The following is a 22373-nucleotide window of genomic DNA, read 5'->3' on the forward strand; positions in this document are numbered from 1 at the left end:
TTGTGTACCATCAATCTGTGTCCATCTAAATGGTCGCTCCATCATGTATTTTTAGTGTTTGTTACATTTTATACTATGGTATGTAGACACTTAGAGCCAACTCTATGTGATCAAATGTTCAATATAAATAAAATATAAATATGGAATTCTCAAAATAAGATTCTGTTCTAATTTGTTCAATCAGTATTAGACATTAAATAAGTAATATAGTCTGAAAGATATTTATAAAATATTTTAAATCAGGCTGTAAAATCATTTTCATGTTATTTTTTTATTATGCAGCATCTTGGATTTTTCTAAAGTATAAGACAGAAATAAGTTAGCTAAATATCTAACAGACAAAAAAAAAATGAAAGCAGTTCAATTTCTTTTAATTTTAATACAGGAGAATCATCAATATTAACAAGGTCACGGTCACCTTAAATATTAACAATCAAGATCTACATAATATCTACAATGTAAAAAGAATCTCATCAACCATTGCTTTAGAAAACATTTATACACCCAGGATCCAAGCCCTCTGAAACATACAAACAACTCAAACTACGGTTCCAAATCTTTTGCTAACTTGTAAACATGATATCATGCGTATCACACATAAATTTAAAACCAACTGAAAACAGAACATAAAATCACGATTGCACCTGGATGTTCATGGAACTCGAAATAGCCATAAATAAACTTCACATTTCTAAATAGGTGAGGAAACAGTTTTTGAATAATTTAAAATTTGGTAGTTTGTTGTTTGTCCGCGTCATTTAAAGGGGATTTAGAGTTAATAAAACATTTAACAAAATAATTTTGGATTTTTATAGATTGATGACATATTAGAAACAGATTATTCTAGTAATAAAAGCATTATGAAATGCTTGTTGATGTAGTAGTTAAGATAAACCTTATGTTAAGAAAAATTTTTTAAATGGATTCAAGTGTAAACTTTTAGTGAGACATTTTTGACATGAATAAGTTAAATTTCTGGCTAACAAGTAACAATCAGAATTTCTGGCAGAAGGAGAAGCAACTAAGACTGTAGAGATTTTTAAGGGAAACAAGGAAGATCTAATATAGAAGTAGATAGGACATTTAAAAAATTACAAAACTTGGACTAGTGAACATCATGCAATTAGCTCAACATTTTAGGTGATGTAATTTAGCTTTTTGTTGACATATCAGCTGTAAAGAAACCATTTTATCATTTTGTAATTTTCATCTTATGTATTTAATGCTAACATAAAAGAGTGAATCACAAATATTTCTTTTAGTAAGCAAATAATAGAGCAAGTTATTTAATTTTAAATAATAAAATGTAATTGAATCTACTGTAGTTGAAACACAAAATTAGAAAAGAACCCAAGTTAAAAATTAGGCACTTTTAGCACAAATGTAATTTTGTGTCCCTTTATTGGAAGGCTTTATTTAAGTACCTTATATATTATTCTGACCAAGAGATATTTTAAAAAACAATATAGGTATTTACAACAAAATTTGCCTACCATTATAGCTTAAGGTTTTTAAAAGTTTTTTAAACAAAAGATAATCCCAACACATACTTCAAATGTCAAACATAAACTTGAACAACATTACTTGAAATAACTCATTGAAATGACTGGCAAGTAAAGAATGACTGGATCATAAAAATACTTTGTGTTGAACAAAAGAAAAATCTTATAATCTGGTTAATGAAGATGACAGCAACAACTATTATTTAACTGGAAAATGGCACATTGCAACTAAATGAAATAAAACAAGTTTACATTACAAAAACAACCTGAAATGTTTAAAATATTTAAACATTTAGGCAGGCAGTCAAAAACTTGACATTTTTAATTTAGTGGAAGATCAAATTGACTTTTTTATGAATTGTAATTTTAATAGAAACCATAAAAAATGACATTCTTGTATAAATGACTAAGTTTAATTCTGCAAATGTAAAGTGACATTAAGCTAGTAAAATGTATTTAAGTATTAAAGCTGGTAGACTACCAGCATGAATAACATCCTCTCTTCAGAACCAGTTAGAGACAAGCATTAGTTTTACATCTTCACTATTAATTGCTAGACGTTAACATTATTCTGTCTTATATTTATTTTTGTGCCTTAAATCAAAACAAATACAACAATGTATTATTACAAGTAGTTGCAGCAGGTAATAAATTATGATGGCAACCCGTAACGTTTTACCAAGACTGTTTAGAATTACAAATACAATAATTAGGCTCTTTAAGAAATAACGAGTTTCATCATGTTCATTAGAACTCAAGTCCTTTTTAAATTACCTACGAGTTCTATAATATCTAATTTTAACCCAAACTACTTCAATGTTAAATAACTTTTTAATTAATAATTGTAACGTAACAAGAAACATAACATGAATAAGAAAACTTTAATGTGTTGTATCTATGTAAATGGAAAGGTTTTAGTGAAAAATGACCATTGTTTTTTCTTTCAAATTCATGGGGTTATACATTACAGGGCATAAATGCTTTTAAAAACTTAGGTTAACATTCTAAAGAAATTCAACTAATCAGTTAAAAATTGTCATTGAAAATTTTACATCCAAACATTACCCTTGAATCAGATGGCCAACAGTACATTTTAGCACATTCTTACACATTCATGAGTTATTCTTTGCTGATAGCTTTATCATATGTGTGCATATTTTATTAAGCCAATAAAAACAAAGGAACATACTGCATTGTATAGCAAGATAAGCATCAAACATTGAAACAAAATGTACCTAAGCAATATAACTATATTCATCTGGGGTTCCTGTTACTCGTTCAAGATATGCTTTTTCTATGAGACTTTCAATGCTTTTCTTTATCATGCTTATGCTTGGGTTAAACCGGCTCCGAGCTTGACTTATTACCTAGATTATAGAAGAGTGGATAAATAATGGCAAGTAACAATTTAATCTCTTAACAATGCTACAATTTGTATACATTCACCCTGCTTAATGTTTAAAAAATGATTAAGTCCAGGCCATACCTCGTGAATTAAGTTGTTGTGTTTGATAGTTTTTCTAGCTTTCATGATCCTAACAATTGCTGCCTGCAGATACAGTTTTCTATCTTCATCTACAGCTGAATGTGTACTTTCTACTTCCTGCAACAATAATACATACTAGAGTCACAAGTAACTTGAAAATAAACGTCAAAAAACTATTATCTAATGAACTCACACAACATAAAACTAATAATTTTTTTAAAACTAGTTGTAGATACCAGTAGAAAATAATGAATAAGTGCAATCAGCATGCATAACTTGGAGCGTTACTTGTTTCTGTGACACACCATCACAGTTCCCACCTAATTGTCTCAAGTAGAACAGACACTGTTCAGTGTGAATTCACTGATATCATTTCGGACTAGCAAGAAAAATTAAAGTTGTATCACATCAACTTACCTGTGGTGTCTCTTTCTGAATTGCTGCCATAATTTTAAACTTTGTTCGCTTGTTGTTGTATGACAAATTTAATACAAGCATTGAACTCTCAGTCACAATATTCTAAAATAGAATATAAGAAAAAAATATTTTCAGATCTGAAACACTAAAAGATGGATTTAAAATTGCAGTAATACACTTCCATTGGTAATAATGCTAGATATTGATTACAATTAAAAAACATGGAAATGAAACATGAGCTTTAGAGCAGCTGTTTTAAAGAGCCACCAAACAAGCTGTGCTTGAATCTGTAGGACGTCTTGAGTCCACCCAGCTTTAATGGGTACCTGACTCAGGTTACGGAAACTAAGGGTTTGGCATAGTGCTGACTATACTATCCCCCTGTATGCTGAGGTTATTGAAACATGAACTCTGCCCAAAGTGCCTTGGGCACAAATGCGAAAAGATGATGATGATGATGTAACAAAATATGTATCAAACACAAAAGAAGTTGACTAAGAAAATAACAGCTTTTATTAAGGAAACAAATGTAAATAAAACTGCTCACATCCTGGGTGTTGAGAATCTTTGTGTCCACCAAAGTCTGTAACTGTTTCACAAGTTCTTTCTCTGGCAAATCAGTGCTAGTCCGAATGTCGGAGAAAGGAAGGGAATCTGCATTTTCAAACGGGAGCAGTGTAGCCATCTGGAATGTGCTCATGGTCACTATATATGACTTTTTTAAATAACACAGTTTCAACTCAACTGAAAAATAAAACAAGAGAAGATTACTTTTAAATAGAAAAATCTAATTGTATTAGTTTCCAATTTAAATTTGTGTGTTAAAACTTGTTTACTTACATATAATACTTAAGGTTATAATGACAAAATTCTGTAAAGTTTTACATACCATTGCTTAAGGCTTGCATCCATGTTAACTTTCTACCATTGAATTTTTTATTGTAAAATGACTCAAACTAAAAACAGAAAAAAATATTCCAAAATATAAAATAAATCATCTAAATGTAAACTAGTAAATCAGTTATACAGTGGAATTAATCATAGAAAAAACAATCTAGTATAGATATGGCAATGCATATTCCAGACAAATCAATGAATAATGTATAAAAAAGAATACAGAGTTTGTGTTGAACTCACCAAGCGTACACTTTTTTCTAACTGTTGTGGTATGTGGAAAGATAAATTAGTCTGTGGTGTGATAGGCCAAGCTCCTGCCTAATAAAAGTAAGAAAATAAATGAGAATAAACATTAAATGCTAAAGCAATAGATTCATGTTGTTTAGTCTGGCAACAAATGCATACATTCTTACAAATAAAAAAGGTGAGACACAAAGAAGGTCAAGATAGATGAGATCTGACATGTAATGTCTGAACATGTGGAACTACATGTTAATTGCTTCTCTTTCATTTAATTACAATTATTTTGTTGGGTTGGGATGAGCTACAACTAAAAAAAATATTCACCTGAAACACTAAAATACTGAAGTTAACTCCTAATGTGGTGTTGAGATCTTTTAAATAAGCATTGAAATTATTCACATGATCTGTGCTAACACTGACATCTGTGAACATTCTGTGAAGTTTGTTGGTGAATTCATAGCCACAAGCTTGCTGGAAAAGTATGAGTACATCTTTATTATATAGCACTAAATAGAAAACTATCTTATCATACACAACTTGTTAAACTCAGAACTTATAAGCTTGCTAGATTCTATGTGAAATTGCATCTATAAAGTTTAAAATAAGAAAACAAATTAATTAATACACTCGTTTTTTTAATAGTAAATTCAAAGCCCCAAGCTTGCAAGCAATTCAGCGTATAGCACAAATTACAAAAAAATTACTTCCTTTTACAACTTTTAATACAGTAAAAAAAAGAGACAAAGGGTAAAGAATGAGATTAAAAACTTGCCTTTAACCTTGTGATCATACTCTCTTCTGCATCCATGCTGGCTGACTGGCTATATATAAGACGCTTGGCCAACATACGAGAATAAAACTGGTAAAAAAAAAAGGTAAAAACAATGTTATACTTGTATAAAATTGTTGAAAATAAATTCAAAATATTTGAATAAGTTAAAATGAGCTCACCCTTTGAAAGACATCTTTATCATCCAAATACTTAAATATAATAATGCTGCCTGACAACTTCTCATCAAGCTCAACATCACCAACACCTTTTGTGCTTTTTTTGAGCAAATTGTCACAGTATTTGGCTAGCTGTTAAAGTAAAAGAATAAAAGATAACTGTATCAGACCATCTAAAAAATAAATGTGCACCTACTCATTCATAATCACTGCTACATGTGGTAAATTAAGCTGAATATTAAGAAACATAGCTTAAGATGGTCTAAACATTGTACCTACCAATTCAGGAGATCTGTTTGGTGCTCGTGAAGTCTGAGGTTTATGGTTAATCACAGCAGAACATGCCTGGGGTAAAATTAAGTTACTTTTGAACTTAAGTAAAAAATGCTTGGCAAATCTGTATCTTAACTGACCTTTAGTTACTACAAGCAATAAAAATGCCCCCCCCCCCCCTTCATAAAGTCAGGTAAAGTAAAATTAGACACTAGCCACTATTTAGTACAGCTAAACTTATGAGTTCTAAACAACTAGCATATGCTTCTTTCTAGCCCCTCAGGTTGAATCATATTTAATGTAAGAGTTCTGAAAAAGTAATGTGCTATTCAGATTTAACATGAAAGATGTAGGCATGCTTACTTTATCCAAGGCACCGGTAAAAGCTTGATCATTATTAAAGACATCATTAATAAGCTCTCGAAATTTGTGGTAAACTTTCAACATGGCTTCGACAAACTGAAAAACACATTTTGAGTTAGTCACACATAAGAGGACGTGTGATTAAACTTTAATTAATTTTGAACTTAAATTAAACACAAATAGATAGTGGCTAACAGAAAGAAATAGATTTAATACAAAAAATTAGAAAGAAAAAATGTATAGAATAACAGAATAATGATATTTAAAATAAACAATTGTCGGGATAAATTTTACACTTACAGATGGATCATTTTTAAGACTGAGGACTGACTGCATACCCTGCTGTTTAATGTGGCTTTCTACTTCCCGAACTAACACTTCAAGACCCTTGCTGATTGGTTTTAGTAATTTATACATATTTGTAAGATCTAGTAAAGGAAAATTTCAACACATGAACTTACAAAATAATATTTTGTGTAATATGCATAGTTTATGGCTTTTAAAAATAAGTAGAAATAAATTTTAAAAACTAATCACAACAAGAAAATGAAATGAAGTTGGTAGATTTTTTTACAAGATAAATTGAAAGAGTTCAATAATAAAAACAAACAAACCTTTTCTCCTTTCTTGCTCAACCATATCTTTACTCTCACCATGCAAAAATTCTATTATATCTGCCACCATTCTAGACTGGACCTCATGTGTAACTTTTACGTAAGATGTACTATGTAAAAACTTTCTACTCCGAAAATTTTCATTGTCTAACCTTTGTATGACCTAAGAAAAAAAAAAAGCCACACTGAGTATTAAATAACACAAAATTTATCTAATTTAAATAGATGTACAGTAGCAGATGTACTTTACAGCTGAATATAATTTAAAAAATAGCTTTACTAACTTTATCTAAATATTCTGAACATGTGCAGTCTGCCTTCAATCGAGCAGCCTCATGGCGATAAAATTCACCAGTCTCTTTCAAAAACTGGGTTTCAAATATTTCTTGATATAACTGCAAAAAAATAACAATGTCATGTTACACACACTACAGAGAGATACGAGGACAATATTTCATGCACATGGAGTAAGATGGCACTTACTTCTAGTGGAGTTTTTTTCTTGTACTCCGAAACATCAACAAAGGAAGTAACAACACTATGAATAACTGTTTGGTTAACACTATAACCATTCCTGTCTCTGAAATCATAAAGAACTCATAGAAACATGAATAATTTATACAGCTAATATAGTACAAGTTAAAGTAGTCAAATGTAAAAACTATTGAACATGAGTTTGCTGCCACTTTTAATTCTAATTATTTGTTAAAACAAAACTGACTTGGCAATCTCTTGCAGTATCAGGACAACCAGCTTGTTCTTGATAGGATCAATCATCAAATTTTTCCATGTGTCTTTGGCAAGCTAAACAGTCAAGATTTAGATTTATATATTCGACAATAAATAACATGTAAGAAATTAAAATTAAACATCTTTTAAAGAATGCTCAAATTGAAATTATTATTTTGATAGCATAGAAAGTGACAGTAATATGTACCTCTCCTATTTCTAGCAAACAATCAGCATCAACAGGAAAAACTCCATAATTAACATCAGCATCAGAATACTTTTGTTTTTTTATGTAAGTATTGTTTAGGTACCTGCAAAGTAAATACAAAATAATAACACGCTTGATTTTCTGTTAAAAAAAAACCTATAAACAAAAAGATAAACTGTACAGGGTCAAAATTTAATAACATCTATTTATATGTGTAAAAAGTTGTTTTAAAATGTAAGAATTAAAAACAATAAAAAATATTAAACAATTGCTAAAGAAAGATATTGAACAGTAAAATGAAGTGAAAAAAAAACAAGAAACCATTAAGACTTCTTCTTCTTCGTTCTTAATTTTTAGTGTTGGGAGGGATCGAGCCTTATCAGCCAGAGGGTTTGAACTCGAGACTTTTTTCGAATTTATCAACCATGAGCTTTGCCGACTCGACCATACTTCCATCACAATTAAGGATTACGTGTCAACTGGTTATGCGCCATTAAGACATGAATAAAACCCAACACACCCATATAACTGATTTAAATATCCTGCACCAGTGTTAAATCTTTCCCAGTTTTTATGGTATGTTTCAAGCATATGATCATCACGAGCATCACAAATTTCCTGGGGAATAAAAATAAATCAATGATATAATGTTTACTACTTATAAGCAGAGTCAAGTCACCTATAATGGATCATGACCATAAAATCATTTGTAAAAAAGATATTACAACCAGTAATTTTAACAGAAATTATAAACAGAGAAATGGAATTACTGCATGAAGATTCCGGACATGTTCCTCAAGAAATTCTTTTGTGCTTTGATACAAGTTGTCTCCATGAGGCTCAGGAAGGGCGGTGCACAGTTTATATACATCAGTATCAAGTTAAGTGTAACTCATGTTAAATTTGATCTAATTCTAATTAGTAACTAGCACAATAAAATAGAGGACTAAACAAATTATAATTTAATACTTTAAAAATGTGTCAAGGATATGAAAACCTATCATTCCATGTAACTCGCTGTACAGATCCACATGTTATAACACCTTCCAAAGTTTCTTTCAACAGTTTCCAAGTTGCATTAAAATCAACTCTTCTGGGTTTCAGAGACATCTAGAAATTTAAAAAAAAATGTTAAACCTGTGCCTTTATTCAATGTTGCACTACGTTTGTAAGATGAGAAGGTTAGTTTAAGTTTAATGATAATGACTAGGGCAGGGGTTCCCAACCCCGTGCCCGCGTGCGCCATGGCGCCCGCCGAACAATTCGTATGTGCCCGCCTCTCACTATTCGACAGAGACAGAAATTTTTCCATAAACATTATTGAAAGGTTGAAGGGGGGGGGGGGGGGGGGTGCAAATCAAAAATTTGAGGGGGGTGCAAATCGAAAATTTGAGGGGGGGGGTGTGCAAATCGAAAGTTTTGTCCCTGGGTGACAGGAAGGGTCGCTACGCCTCTGGAAGGAGTTTGTCGATTTAAAAAGAAGTGGTGCCCGCCACCCTACCGATATTTTAGAATGTGCTCTAGAGTAAAAAAAGGTTGGGAACCCCTGGACTAGGGAATGATATATTTAGTGCCGGGTATGTTAAATTAACTTAAATAACAAGAATACAAGATGAAGATCCTATGGGGTCTACAAAAAATGGCTTGATACTATTGTTAGTCTATCCCCCCCCCCCCCCCCCAGTATTTGAGTGTTTGTTGATAAAATCTAGAGATCTAGATACCTTACTGAATCGGGAAAACAAAATTCTAACTAGATCTAGATCTAGAATCTAGTCTAACCTAACGGTAACTGAGTAACACAACAGTGAACAATATCTAACTTTACTTTGGGAACATTTTATTTTTTTATTTTTAGAAACTTTTACTTGGAAAATCCACATTTAATTTTCTCTAAAATCTAGAAAATAGAAAGTCTACAACTTCTAAAACTAAAAAAAAACTAAACAACTTTGGAGACTTACCTCTTTTATGCATGTATTAGATCTATATAAAGTCGATCTATATCTAGAACCTTCTTTAAAATCGGTATTATTGAGAGGAAAATATTATTACATTAAAACCCATCCATAAATAGAATACGGTTGTTTCTCTTATGAAGTTTATCAATATCCAATCCTGTTGCAAATGATAGCAGCCATATTGGGTAAATCTCGCGTGAACCTCGGTTTGGTCTATATTTAGCGTCACTTCCACCTTGGAAACCACGGCGTGAAAACCGTGAGCTACTTTTGGTTAATCTTCCAGAATAGGTTTTATCCAGTTAGCAAGATAAATAAGACTTTTTTGTTACTTTGTTTGCTGCTAACATTCATTACAGTTCTTATTTTAAGTAGTTAAACTGCTCCATTACTGCCTGTGATTTTCATCTACACATTTATTAAGCCCTTTACTTCGTTAAACTTTTTTACAGCAACTTAAAAATAAATAAAAAAACAAAAGAGAAAGTACAAAAAAAAAATAGATAATCTAGATCTAGATCTAGGATCTATTTTATTAACTATCAATAGAGCTAGACTAGATAGATAGATCTAGAAAATCTAAGTCTAGATCTATGGGCTATCTAGATTAGATTCTAGATCTAAGCCTAACAAATAGTAAATTATATGAAATATTAGTATTCTTAATTCTAGGCATTTAGCCTAAAAATTATTAAAATTAAAATTTGTAGGCCTACATTAAAAATCATTAGATATGCCTACAGATTTTTTGGGGAAATTTTAACCAGTGTCCAATAATAGAATCCTCTTAAAAAAGGGGTGTTAGGTTTCTGGTACTTAACTAAATAATGTCAATGCTAACAGTACAGTAACCTCTCAACCCTATGGCTATGCCTGCCTAACCCTAATCTCTAACCATAAAATTAGTTGAGATTACAATACTACTAACAAACTAATACACCTATTTTTGGAAAAGTCTATTATTGGACATCGATATCCTCAATCATCCCCTCAGGTTTAGTTTTATGGTCAGCAATTTCAAATTAGAATTAATTATTAATGCTCTGGCAGGACATGGGGAAGGGTTAGCATTTACATTAGCAAGTCATAATTTTATTTAGTTTACTACAATTAATTTAACATTCTTATCTTAAGAAGCTTAATTATTATGGCATTATCAGACACTGATATAACCCATTGTCCTACACCAAGTTCAGCTTAAACTTGATTGAATAATGAAAAAAAAAACAATTTTTTATTAGGTAAAATGTCAAATATTCACCTAGAAGGTCAGACTTCAAAAAAGTATGACATTCCCCTTTCTCATCTGGATTATGCTTATATTGAAAAATGCACTGATGTGAAGGAGTTGGAAAAGATTATCAGGATACTAAGGTATGAAGGAGTAGTAATTATTAATTCTAATTGTAATGTTTATTACTAATATAGTGAGTGATACACCACTCACAATGAGATGTTTTAAATAGATTCTTGTGTTTTACAGATCAGGAGATGAAGGAAAGTATCCAGAACTTGAAAAATGTGCTGAAAAACGACTGCTCACACTTAATCCTAAAAGGCACGTTCTTTTAATGGTTATTAGACATGACTGAAATCTTGTTATAAAGATTATTAGTGTAATTTAAAATGTTATTTTCAACAGCCGTGTTTTGAGACAGGAAGGTCCAATCTTACGACCAGGGGACCTCAGCAGTGGAGATTGGAAACAAATTGAGGATGACTTAAAGGTGACTATTTAAAAATTACTCTGTCACTTACAATTGTATTACCATTGTTAGATTTTTTTTTTCAAATGCAGAGAATTTTGAAATTAAAGTGATGTGAAAACTGAAATAATCATCTGAGTTTATATACTGTCCATAATATCTATAAAAATAGTTTCGCTGTCTGACAAGAACGCTCTGTCTGACAAGAACGCTCTGTCTGACAAGAACGCTCTAGAGAAAACACAAGCAAAATAAAAACATGCACAGTAATTCGAAAAACGAAATATGACGTCGACACATTTAGCGTAGAGTAGAACATAATCTCAAACCAGAGAGTGCACACAGTAATATGACGTCATTGATTATCGCGTAAACATTGAAAAAAAGGAAATGTTGTCTAATCTAAATGGTTTGCGTGAAGAGTTTCTTGCATACAATTCTTCGGTTAGGGGCGAAGCCCCACCCCCCGCGTAAGAACGTCTGAGCCCCCCCCCCCCTCCCCAACTCAAAAGAAATTTCCTCATCGATACTCTATAATAAAATTACCGCCTAATTAATGTGTCTAATCTAAAAAGTGGGTTTCTTGCAATTTCTTTAATGCAATTCTTCTGGTAGTGGCTAAGCGCGACACCAGTGTTTCTTTCAGACTTTTTCCTCCCCGGAGAGGGGTGGGGGTAATTGAAATTTTCGGGGGCGGGGGTAGAATTTTCGGGGAGGGGGGCGGACACTGGAAAAAGTATATAATTATATTTCGTTGAATGGGACGGTAGACATGTTTTTTTTGGGAGTGGGGGGGGGGGTGGTGGGGGGGGGGGGATGGGGGGGGTGTGTGGGGGGGGGGGGTGGGGTGGTTTCCTCATCGATACTCTATAATAAAATTACCGCCTAATTAATGTGTCTAATCTAAAAAGTGGTTTTCTCGCAATTTCTTTAATGCAATTCTTCGCGTAGTGGCTAAGCGCAACACCAGTGTTTCTTTCAGACTTTTTCCTCCCCGGAGAGGGGTGGGGGGTACTTGAAATTTTCGGGGGCGGGGGTAGAATTTTCGGGGAGGGGGCGGACACTGGAAAAAGTATATAATTATATTTCGTTGAATGGGACGGTAGACATGTTTTTTTGGGGGGTGGGGGTGGGGCTGGGGTGGGGTGGGGGTGGGGTGTTAGGGGTGGGTGGGGGGTGGGGTTGGGGGTTGGGGGTAGGTGTGTGTGGGGGATGCGTTGGTTTTAGTTTAGAGAAAAGAGACAGCACTATCAACCTAGCGCCCGGTGTATCCTCCTCAACGGGCCATTTTTCTCGTTCTAAATGTTTTCCAGAATTGGACCAACAGCATGAGTGACAAAGATCTAAAGAAAACAGTAAAGACTGCTAAAGACAATGAAAAAGATATTGAAGTGGATGAAAACCTTCCTCCTGTTCGCTCAAATAATGTCATTCTTGAAGGGAAGAAAGTATGTTGTTTCGGGTTTACTATCTTATAACTTTATATAGCCACATTCTACTATTTTATATAATTTATAAATAGTACAAAATATATAAATTATTTTTTGTCAAGTTGCTGAAATCGTTTCAACTTTATTTTATTGTAGCAAAAAAAAATCTCTGAAGATAAAACAAAAAAGAAAGTTTTACCAAGGGATCCCAAAGAATGGGACAAGTATGTATTTCTTTGTATCACGCAATTTATTTTGGTTGCAGTTTTTGACGGGACGGAGGGTCTTAAATTAAAGTACAATGAATTTTTAAAAACTTGACATTCAGTAAATGGATGGGTCCAATATTTCTAACTTTTGTGTGCAAAATCCATATACAGCAATGTTTTAAATACTCCTACTTAGACAATATGATATGCGGCACTACTAAAGATTGTACAGGATCAAATGTCTTGAAAAGAAATAAAAGTATCATTGTTTAAAAATATTTTGATGTGCAATGAGTTTTAGGGTTGTATAAATTTCATAATTTGGTTTCAGAGTTGGGAAAATTTGAATTTATTTAAAAAATAATGGCACTCCTGTATAAGAAACATTAGCTTCTAACAAGCAAAACTAATGTAGTAGATTTTATTTTAATACATATTTTAAAAAATATCTACATTAACATCACAAACAAAACAAAAATATAAAATAATTCATGTATACTATAAGCTGTATATGAATTTAACTTCAGGTTTGATATTGAAGCTGAACTTAAAAAAGTGGATTCCGAAGAGGTCAAAGACAAGACACCAGGCAAGCCTAAAATGAATGGAGTTTCACCTGAAATTGATACTACAGGTATGTTAACAAGTTTATATTCTTTTAAAACTTCTTAGAAAAAGCTGCCTAGTAAAGTTGAATCTTTACAATCTTGCTTTAAAAACTGCTTAATAACATTAGTATATTTATCACAAGGATTGAGTGAAGAAGAAAAACAGATCAAAGCCAATAGAGAAAAAGACAAAGGAAATGAGGTAAAGAATATGCTATCTAAATTAAAAAGTGTTTTTTAAACTTTTTGAGATTATAGATAGTTTCATAAAAATTGTATCTTCATTTAGGCGTTTGGTTCTAAAGACTTTGAAGAATCAGTGACATATTATTCTCGCAGTATCTCACTCATGCCAACTGCTGCTTCTTACAACAACAGAGCATTGGCGTGTAAGTATCTTCACACTAAACCTTGCTGGTCACAATTTGGTTTCTGGGCATTTTTTGTTACTAAAATACTATTTTCATTTTGCAATTTAGAGATTTATAAAATTATATGCATAGGCAAAAGTGATCTCTATAATGAAACCATCATAATTAACAAATTTCATCTAACTTAGTGAAGTCTGATTGGAAAATTTTCCTCCAATCAACTATTTGACTTGTCAAAGTATTGATTCATATAGCTCCCTAGCTGTTTACATTACAGGGCAATCATAGATATTAAAATTTCTTTTCTCGCTAAAAAAAACTATGCATTGTATCAATTTTTCTTATTTGAGTTGTATAAGCTGTTACATTTACATGATTTACCCTACTTATTTCAAAATCAGATTTAAAGCTAGAAAAATGGGACCAGGCTATAAATGACTGCAACAGTGTTCTAAATTTAGAAGCCAACAATATTAAAGGTGAGTATATGTTACAAACATTGCTGCACTGGTTAGCCTTTGTAATTTAAATTTTTTATCTTAATGGTTTGTCTTTTGATATTTTATAAGACAAGGGTAGCAATAAAATTAATATGATTGATAGTGAAATTGAATCTTTATTCTTTTTCTAGCATTATTAAGAAGAGGAACAGCTTTTAAAAGCAAAAAGAATTACCCAAAAGCATTGGTTGATTTTGAAAAAGTGCTGGCTGTTGAGCCAAATAATAAGAAAGCTCAGGTAAGTTGCCTGATTTGTACAGGAAAAAAATTAAAAAGAAATATCAGTCTTTGAACTAAACACTTGAATAATTTTTATTTTTAGGATCTGCTAGAAGAAGTAAATGTGGAAAAACTTAAACTGGAAAAAGAAAAGAAAGAGAAAGGAAGGCGAATGGTTATAGAAGAGGTGGAGGACGGTGAAGATGAATGTGAAGAAGTGGAGATAGAGAAACCTGTTGTAAATGGCCTTGGGCCTGACAAGACAGATCATAAACAAGCAACATCCACTGAGGGAGCACAAATGACTAAGGAAACAACAGCTATGTGTGAACAACCAGATGACCAGGTTACACAGTCCACTTGTGTAGTGCCAGAGCCCATCCCCTCCCATGATTCTTTAAAAGACAATTGTAAAGACCATACAACCACAGGTCCAGCTCCTTCTAAGATGCCTTCTACCTCTGCCTTAGATTCTTCACTATCTGAACAAAGCTTACAAAACTCACCAAAAGTGTCTTTCACTCTAGAAGATGATGCAGCTGACCAAGAAACAACTGCTGCCTCACCCCCTGTGATCTCACCCGCAGCAAACCAGCAATACTCACGTCCAGAGTTTATACAGCTCCCACTGTCTTCTGAAATTCTTGAATCAAAAGAAAACGGAAATTCATTTTTTAGAAGTGGCCAATATGGAGATGCAGTGGATCAGTATTCAAATGCCATTTCAAAGCTTAAAAAAGGTAATAAAAATAATTAATAAATAAAAAAAAATTAGTCTTAGTATTATGATAAACTTATAAGTTAGATAATCAATTATAAAGCCCAATCATTAAAAACCTTCACTATTTTAGATCCAGAACAAATTGTCAACCTGTCAGTTCTATTGAGTAACCGTGCTGCATGCCACTTGAAGACAGGAAATTGTAGTCTAGCAATAACTGACTGCAGTGAAGCACTACAGTTGGTGCCTCATGGGACCAAAACACTGTTACGTCGAGCTATGGCTTATGAAAATATGGAAAAGTAAGTTAACTTCTTTTTCTATGTCTAGACAGTTATAACATTTAATAAGACTTCTAAAATGGCAATAGTTGACTTGTTTATTTTTCCTAGATATGCTGAAGCTTATGTTGATTACAAGCATGTTTTGAGTATTGACAAATCAACTGAGCTGGCTCATCAAGGTGCATCCAGGTAAACTATTATCTAATGTAGTGCTTTAAAATATATTGTGTACACTAATGGTACAAGCCTACTTTATAGAGTGAGGAAAGCACAAAGTTTCCTGTTTCAGATGTCAAGGGATGCTACAGCAGCAGAATGGCTCAAGTTGGCGCAAGAATTTACCTCCTCTTGTCTTTGTTCAGCCCTGGGAGGTACCTGTCATACTGGACCAAGCTGGACTTCATACATCGTTATCGTCATCTTCATCTCTAGTGGATAAGGAAAGTAGGTTGAATATTACAATTATTTTTTTGACACAGGTAGAGCAACATTATGATACATGTACATGTTTTGTGAAGAGAGTATTCCATTCTGCTGAGCACACATTGCTGTGAGCATGGGTGCCCTGTTGACCACCAGTTGTTGAATTTTTTTTGTTTACCACATTTATGTTCACTCTCCTGATTTCAGCAACCAAAGTCAGTCCATTGCACCAAGTTAGTGAAGCAACAGCCCAGAATTTAGCTACAAGTACTTCTGAAACAAAAGAGAAAGTAAAGGATTTTCCAACTCCAGAAGTTAAAGAGGCAGCAAATAATTGTACCAAAGAACCAATTAAATTTACCAAAGAAGAAGAATTTGAGAGATTAAAAACACAAGGAAACCTTCATGTACAAAAGGTGCAGCTTACTGTTTATTTGTTTGTACATGTTTCTGGTACTAGAATGTTTATTAGTAACTTGAAATATTCTGTATCTAGCACTAGAATGTTTACTGGTAACTTGAAATATTCTGTATCTGGCACTAGAATGTTTACAGGTAACTTGAAATATTCTGTATCTAGCACTAGAATGTTTACTGGTAACTTGAAATATTCTGTATCTAGCACTAGGATGTTTACTGGTAACTTGAAATATTCTGTATCTAGCACTAGAATGTTTACTGGTAACTTGAAATATTCTGTATCTAGCACTAGGATGTTTACTGGTAACTTGAAATATTCTGTATCTAGCACTAAAATGTTTACTGTTATGTTGTATTTCTTGTCAGGGGGAACATCTGGATGCTGTCAACTGCTACAGCCAATGTATAGGTCTGTGCCCTGATCAAATAGCCAGTTATACAAACAGAGCTTTGTGCTACCTCAAACTAAATATGGTAAGCATCTTTACTTATTTTGGTTTTTCATAAGAAAAACCAAAATTAATTATGTATATCTAAGATGTTTATTGGATTGTATCAATATTTTAATTTAAAAAAAAACTTTTTGTGGATCTGTTTATTAACTAGATTTGAGTAGAATTTAGTTCATTGTTATTGAATGTTTATAAAAAATTTTCTATCCATAGGCTACAGAGGCTTCCAACGACTGTGATAAAGCTTTAAGCATGCAAGCTGATAATCCTAAGGCTTTGTACAGAAGAGCCCTTGCTCGAAAAGTAAGAAAACAAGTTTCATCGTTTCATAACATGTGATATAAAAGTTGTACCATTTACAGTTCAGGTCTCATATTTTCAATTATTGTGTATCTTCTATTTACTTCTTAAATAATATTCCAAACACAAATGTAGTATGAAATGTAGAGTAAATCAATAGTTAATACTTTATTTCCTATGTGATAAGAATAATTGTTTAAATGTAGATGCTGCTTCAATATAAAGCCAGCCTTCAAGATCTTGTTGAACTGCTTAAGCTGGAGCCTAAGAATTCAGCTGCCCAGAAAGAAATGGACACTGTCAAGATGGCTTATAAAGAAGTATGCTTCATATTTAATATTTCCATAGTAATCTACTGTAGAATATTTTCAATATTATTTTTGCCAGTTTATTCTTCAGTAACAAATTTTTTTGAATTCAGGAGCTTGAAAAGTTGAAAGCTAAAAAAGTGGAAAAAGAAACCAAGACTAGGAAAAGAATGAAAATTGAAGAGATAGAAGATGATGAAGAAGAGGAAAAACCACCCAGAGCAAAAGCAACAGGTACTGAATTTGATCCTGTTTACACCACATGAAACTTTTAATTAAGTTGATGTTGGGAAACCTTTTATTACAAAGTAATGTATGGTTACAAGCCATTTAAAAAAAAATTTAAAAACTGAATTTTTTTTTTTATTGTAGAAAAATCCAAGTCTCAGAACAAATCAAGGAATGTTAAAACAAGCCAGACAACATCAGGCAGCAAAGCCAAAACAAACTCAGAGAAACAAAAGATGAATGAGCCATCAAATAAAGTAACTCCGCCCATTGCCCCAAGGCTGATGAAAACCACACCATATGAATTCTGTCAGGCTTGGAACTCCCTGAAATCTTGTCAAGGCATTCAGCCGTATGCTGAGATTTTACGCCAAGTAGCACCTGTTGATTTGCCAACAGGTCGGTTAGAAACTGTTATAATTTTTGTTGTCTTTGGGTATTACTTGGTTAAAATTATTTTAAAATTATTTTAAAAAAAAGTACGTTTTTAGATTTGACTTCCACTTTAGCAGATAGTTTCTATCTCAGCATATGTAGGGATTGTATGTTTCGCAAAATATTTAATTACTTATACGGAATACATTAAAATCTCTGAGTGCTATGTGTATAAGGCAACACATTATGTGAGTGTTTTATCCTATAACTGATTATGCTACATACTGACACTGTTCTATTTCTGATTGCTTTATACAGCTAATCATTTTTGTTTTTAGTGATCAGTAACAAACTTGATGGGCAGATGCTGCAGATCATTGTTAGGTGTGTTTATGAAGAGATGGTGTTAAAAGGTAATGTTTCTTTAATCATAATTTTGTTCTTATTTTCAGATGATTTATAATTAATTGTTGTTATTATTAGATTTTTCTCTAATTGATTAATTTTTTGTTTCAATAATTATAGGTGAAATTGATACTGGATTTGAAATCTTGGATAATCTATGCAAAGTTCCTAGATTTTCAACTGTATCCATGTTCATGAATAGTAAAGAGAAAAAGGGTAAGCACATTTTTTGTTTGATCTGTGAATATTTAAAGAGATGGTAATGTTAAGAGATAGTTGTCTTTAATGATTAAAACGTTTTAAAAGTTTACACATAAAGTTTTTTGATGTTTGCACATGTTGCAGAATTCCACAAGCATCCATTCACTACATAAACACAGGGTACACCATAGGGATGGATGCTTGTGGAATTCTGACCCAACAGCATGTGATAATTTAAAAGTCTACATAAGGTGCTCTAGAGGTTTACCCCAGCTTTTTGTGTTGTTCCAGAGGTATCAGCTGTGTTAGAAATTTTGTCCAAAACCACTTCCAATGTCTACACCAGTGCTGATGTTGTCAGGCTAAAGAAAGAATATTCAGTCAAATAAAGGTGGCAAGATATATGCATCATTGTATCTGTTCAATTTTTAAGGAAGTTTCCCTGTCCAGTTATGGTTTTTTACCCTGTCATTGTTTGTTCACTGCAGAAAAACTATTTTAAAATATTTTTATAGCATTGATTGTTTTTTACTTTATATTCTTCATCTTTAAACTTGGCAGATAATGAAGTAATAATTGCTGCTTTTTCCTTTTCTACAATTGTTTTTGTATTTCAGCTATTTTATATTGCTTTTATTTTAAATACTTTTTGGAAATATTTAATATAAAACAGGTTATGAGTGAAATATTGCTTCAGTATTATCTTGAAAAATCTTTGTGATTATTTCAAATCTGGCATTTTAAAAGGTGAATTTAAAAAAAAACGTTATAATTTGTTTTCATTTATTGAGTTTGATCTTGTAAGCTGCTTATTAATATAGTTTTACATTAACTCAGACTTCATCATTACATTTAAATATTTTTTTTTATTAGAAATGAATTTTTAAATGAGATCAAATTCAAAGTAGTTTGTACATCTCAGGAGTGATAAGTATGAAGAATTTCAGAATCTCTAAATGTCTGTGTTATCTCCCTTGTCATATAGCCCCATGTCTGCTTGCTTTATGCTAGTGAAGTTATGTAAAGATTTCTCCATTTCACAAGTCATGGATATTTAGAAACTAGTATGGTAGCTTTATTGCTTGGCAGATGAAATGATTATGCTCTGACAATTTACTGGGAATGGAATGTTTTGTTATTCAGGTCTTAGCTGAAATAGCAAATTACATTTTTTCCATTGTTTGCCAATTATTTTGTTAAGTATAATTAAACAAGTATTTCTAAATTCAAACTAATGGTATTTCGTTACTGGTAAGTAAAAGCAGGTTTTAGTCACCATAGGTAGTTTCTGTCAACTTTTTGATGTTATTGGCTTCTCTAAAAATATAGACAGTTGTCTTTTTCTCTGATTTGAGTCTCATGTCTAATTTAGCAAGATTTGTGTCTTAACACAGTGAATGTTTGTCATCAGACCACATGGTCAGACAGTAGTGCACATGACAGTAACTTGAGAGACTCTAGTTCAGATCATGGAAACCCAGCCAGAAACAGAATGTTTGATGCTAGTTAGTCTTTTCACAGATTGTTTGTTGTAAGTTTGTCACCTGTGAACCTGGTCCTTGACTGTCATGTCCTGCTAGGTTTGACCATTAGCTGGTCATGTCCTGCTAGGTTTGACCACTCGACCTATGTGCGCGCCAGGCTTAAGGGAGCACTTTCAGATATCAAATTGATATCCGGTTTCCTTTCCTTCTAGCCCTGTAGCTAGTTTTTCATGTAAATGTTTTCACTGCCCCTATCTCCACAATATTTGGCCTTGTATATAAAGAGGTTCATATATTATATAGGTTTTTTATTACGTGTTCAATCATGCATGATGTTTTTAATTGGTCTTACTAGCATTTGAAAGGTAAAAATAAAATATTTTTCTATTCTTTTATTTTTGTTTTGCTGAATGTTTGATTTAAGAGTACCCAACACAAAACTTAACTGAAACCGTTCTTTCAGATATCTCAGAAAATGTCTTGACTCTTTAAATATACATTTTGATCAAGGCTTGCATGATACAATTTAGCGTTGTCGTCTATACTGCTGGCTTATAAATATAATGTGGCTCCGTAGCCGATTAGACCATTGGATGATTGCGCATCGGAAATCCAATCACAAACCCTGGACCCTTACTTGAAGAGCCAGATGTTGACTATGCATCATGCCCGCTCTCTCCTCACAGCTGATGGACCTAAGGGACAATTTACCTAGACACTAGGAATCAGCAGTGTCGCTGAAAGGAAACCACTGCTAAATTATTGTACAAATTATTGTGGTACAAATCTGTAAACTCGTGATCATGTGACAGTACAAAAGATTATGGTACAAACCTATATTTATAAAGCACTGTTGTAATGTACCATTTATAATGGTACACAGTATTTAGTGTCCAACCACTTTCCTGGAATATAGTACAAATAATTGTATAGAAGCTGTCTAGATGATGGTATAAATCTGGTTTACAATTCTGGTCCTAACTTCTTCCTTGTAATAAATATCCATCCCCTTAGCGTGACGTCACGGCAAGTATTTTAACCATGGAGATTATCGTTAGGACGGAAACGGGTTGGTAATGCAACTGTCTGGATAGATCGTTTACCCCCCACCCCCTGCCCGCGCTGGGCGCCCAAAGCTCCCCACACGATCCCATTCAAGTGAAACTCAAATACCAATGTGGCCCCAGCATAATCCACATCTGTGGAACTCTTCAGCCCCCCCCCCCCTCAGACTAATAATCTCTGGTAATTTCATACCACACCCGTGTTCGCCACACCCCTTCCTGCTCTACACTAGTCCCCCACCCCCCACCCCTAGACTGGGACACAGGTCTCCCATTAACTCTGAGATTGATCTTTCATTTTTCCCCCTCTCTTTCCAATATTCAATACCAGGTCACGCATTTGTAGCACTTGTGGAAAATAACACGGCGTCACCAACACAAATCATCTTTTATTTGAAACCTAGTTTCTCCAGCGCGGTAACTTGCAACAAATTTCACATCTAGTCAGTTTTTTTAACTGCTATGAATAATCAAATGGTCGTTTAATTTTCATAGGACATTTCGCATGTCCTTAGTCTTTTAATGCTTACACTAGCTGAAATCTTGTTGGATCACAGTTTTACACGGATTGGCATCTAGGCGGATCACAGAGAACTGTCATCTAGTTAGATCCCAGTAATACAGTATCTGTCATCTAGATCAGGGGTCTCCAAACTTTTCAGTTTGAGGGCCGCATTAACTATGAAAATTCAGTTCGGGGGCCAGTTTCTTCCTGGCATGTCTTTGATTTTTCTGGACAAGGTTCCTCAGCCATCACCAACAATCGTTTTTTTCCGTGGACAAAAAGATCTCTGCGGGCCGGATGAGAGGACCTCGCGGGCCGCATTCGGCCCGCGGGCCGTAGTTTGGAGACCCCTGATCTAGATGGATCACAGTTTTACACGGATTGGCATCTAGGCGGATCACAGAGAACTGTCATCTAGTTAGATCCCAGTAATACAGTATCTGTCATCTAGATGGATCACAGTTTTACACTAGATGACATCTAAGTGGATCACAGTTTTACACTAGATGACATCTTGGT

The 22373-nt window shown here is 33.2% G+C and overlaps 2 protein-coding genes across 5 annotated transcripts; one reads left to right on the forward strand and one right to left on the reverse strand.

The window, feature by feature from the left end:
* Window positions 1–359: 359 nt before the first annotated feature.
* LOC131946485 (cullin-2) lies at window positions 360–9838 on the reverse strand. Its single transcript, XM_059307282.1, has 21 exons — window positions 9645–9838; window positions 8672–8790; window positions 8451–8553; window positions 8201–8298; window positions 7681–7783; window positions 7465–7547; window positions 7227–7323; window positions 7028–7138; window positions 6744–6906; window positions 6430–6557; window positions 6130–6225; window positions 5773–5838; window positions 5497–5625; window positions 5318–5404; window positions 4870–5016; window positions 4543–4620; window positions 4295–4361; window positions 3953–4149; window positions 3406–3507; window positions 2989–3105; window positions 360–2869 (listed from the first exon to the last, which is right to left on the reverse strand). Exons 2-21 carry the CDS (start codon window positions 8788–8790, stop codon window positions 2738–2740), a joined length of 2223 nt encoding a protein of 740 aa, XP_059163265.1. The 5' UTR covers window positions 9645–9838; the 3' UTR covers window positions 360–2737.
* LOC131946484 (sperm-associated antigen 1) lies at window positions 9839–20662 on the forward strand. Of its 4 annotated transcripts, none has more exons than XM_059307278.1 (24): window positions 9839–9900; window positions 10883–11015; window positions 11125–11199; window positions 11284–11368; window positions 12661–12795; window positions 12934–13001; window positions 13514–13620; window positions 13738–13796; window positions 13884–13983; window positions 14367–14444; window positions 14597–14703; window positions 14788–15424; window positions 15536–15707; window positions 15798–15878; window positions 15979–16133; window positions 16320–16528; window positions 16899–17006; window positions 17198–17287; window positions 17491–17604; window positions 17706–17826; window positions 17965–18219; window positions 18534–18608; window positions 18721–18816; window positions 19093–20662. In XM_059307278.1, the coding sequence occupies exons 2-24, from the start codon at window positions 10888–10890 to the stop codon at window positions 19188–19190; spliced, it is 3153 nt and encodes a 1050-aa protein (XP_059163261.1). In that variant the 5' UTR covers window positions 9839–9900; window positions 10883–10887; the 3' UTR covers window positions 19191–20662. The 4 variants fall into 4 exon arrangements, with proteins under 4 accessions (XP_059163261.1, XP_059163262.1, XP_059163263.1 ...); XM_059307279.1 differs by having other exon boundaries at window positions 9879–9942; XM_059307280.1 differs by lacking the exon at window positions 9839–9900 and adding an exon at window positions 9994–10012.
* Window positions 20663–22373: the final 1711 nt, after the last annotated feature.

This window comes from Physella acuta, unplaced genomic scaffold, assembly GCF_028476545.2.
Source record: "Physella acuta isolate Inbredline_101_S28 unplaced genomic scaffold, ASM2847654v3 ptg000562l, whole genome shotgun sequence".
NCBI lineage: Eukaryota > Metazoa > Mollusca > Gastropoda > Physidae > Physella > Physella acuta.

What these genes read in the sequence shown, in the direction of transcription:
- LOC131946485 (XM_059307282.1), bottom strand. Translation starts at nt 8,790, where the DNA reads ATGTCTCTGAAACCCAGAAGAGTTGATTTTAATGCAACTTGGAAACTG. An exon ending in TCAGTATTTTAGTGTTTCAG is followed by an intron (nt 4,621 to 4,869) that starts GTGAATATTTTT and finishes TACTTTTATTAG; the next exon opens with GCAGGAGCTTGGCCTATCAC. An exon ending in TTCAGAAAGAGACACCACAG is followed by an intron (nt 3,106 to 3,405) that starts GTAAGTTGATGT and finishes TTATTGTTGCAG; the next exon opens with GAAGTAGAAAGTACACATTC.
- LOC131946484 (XM_059307278.1), top strand. Translation starts at nt 10,888, where the DNA reads ATGTCAAATATTCACCTAGAAGGTCAGACTTCAAAAAAGTATGACATT. An exon ending in CAACAACAGAGCATTGGCGT is followed by an intron (nt 13,984 to 14,366) that starts GTAAGTATCTTC and finishes TTTCAAAATCAG; the next exon opens with ATTTAAAGCTAGAAAAATGG. An exon ending in ATCTCTAGTGGATAAGGAAA is followed by an intron (nt 16,134 to 16,319) that starts GTAGGTTGAATA and finishes TCCTGATTTCAG; the next exon opens with CAACCAAAGTCAGTCCATTG.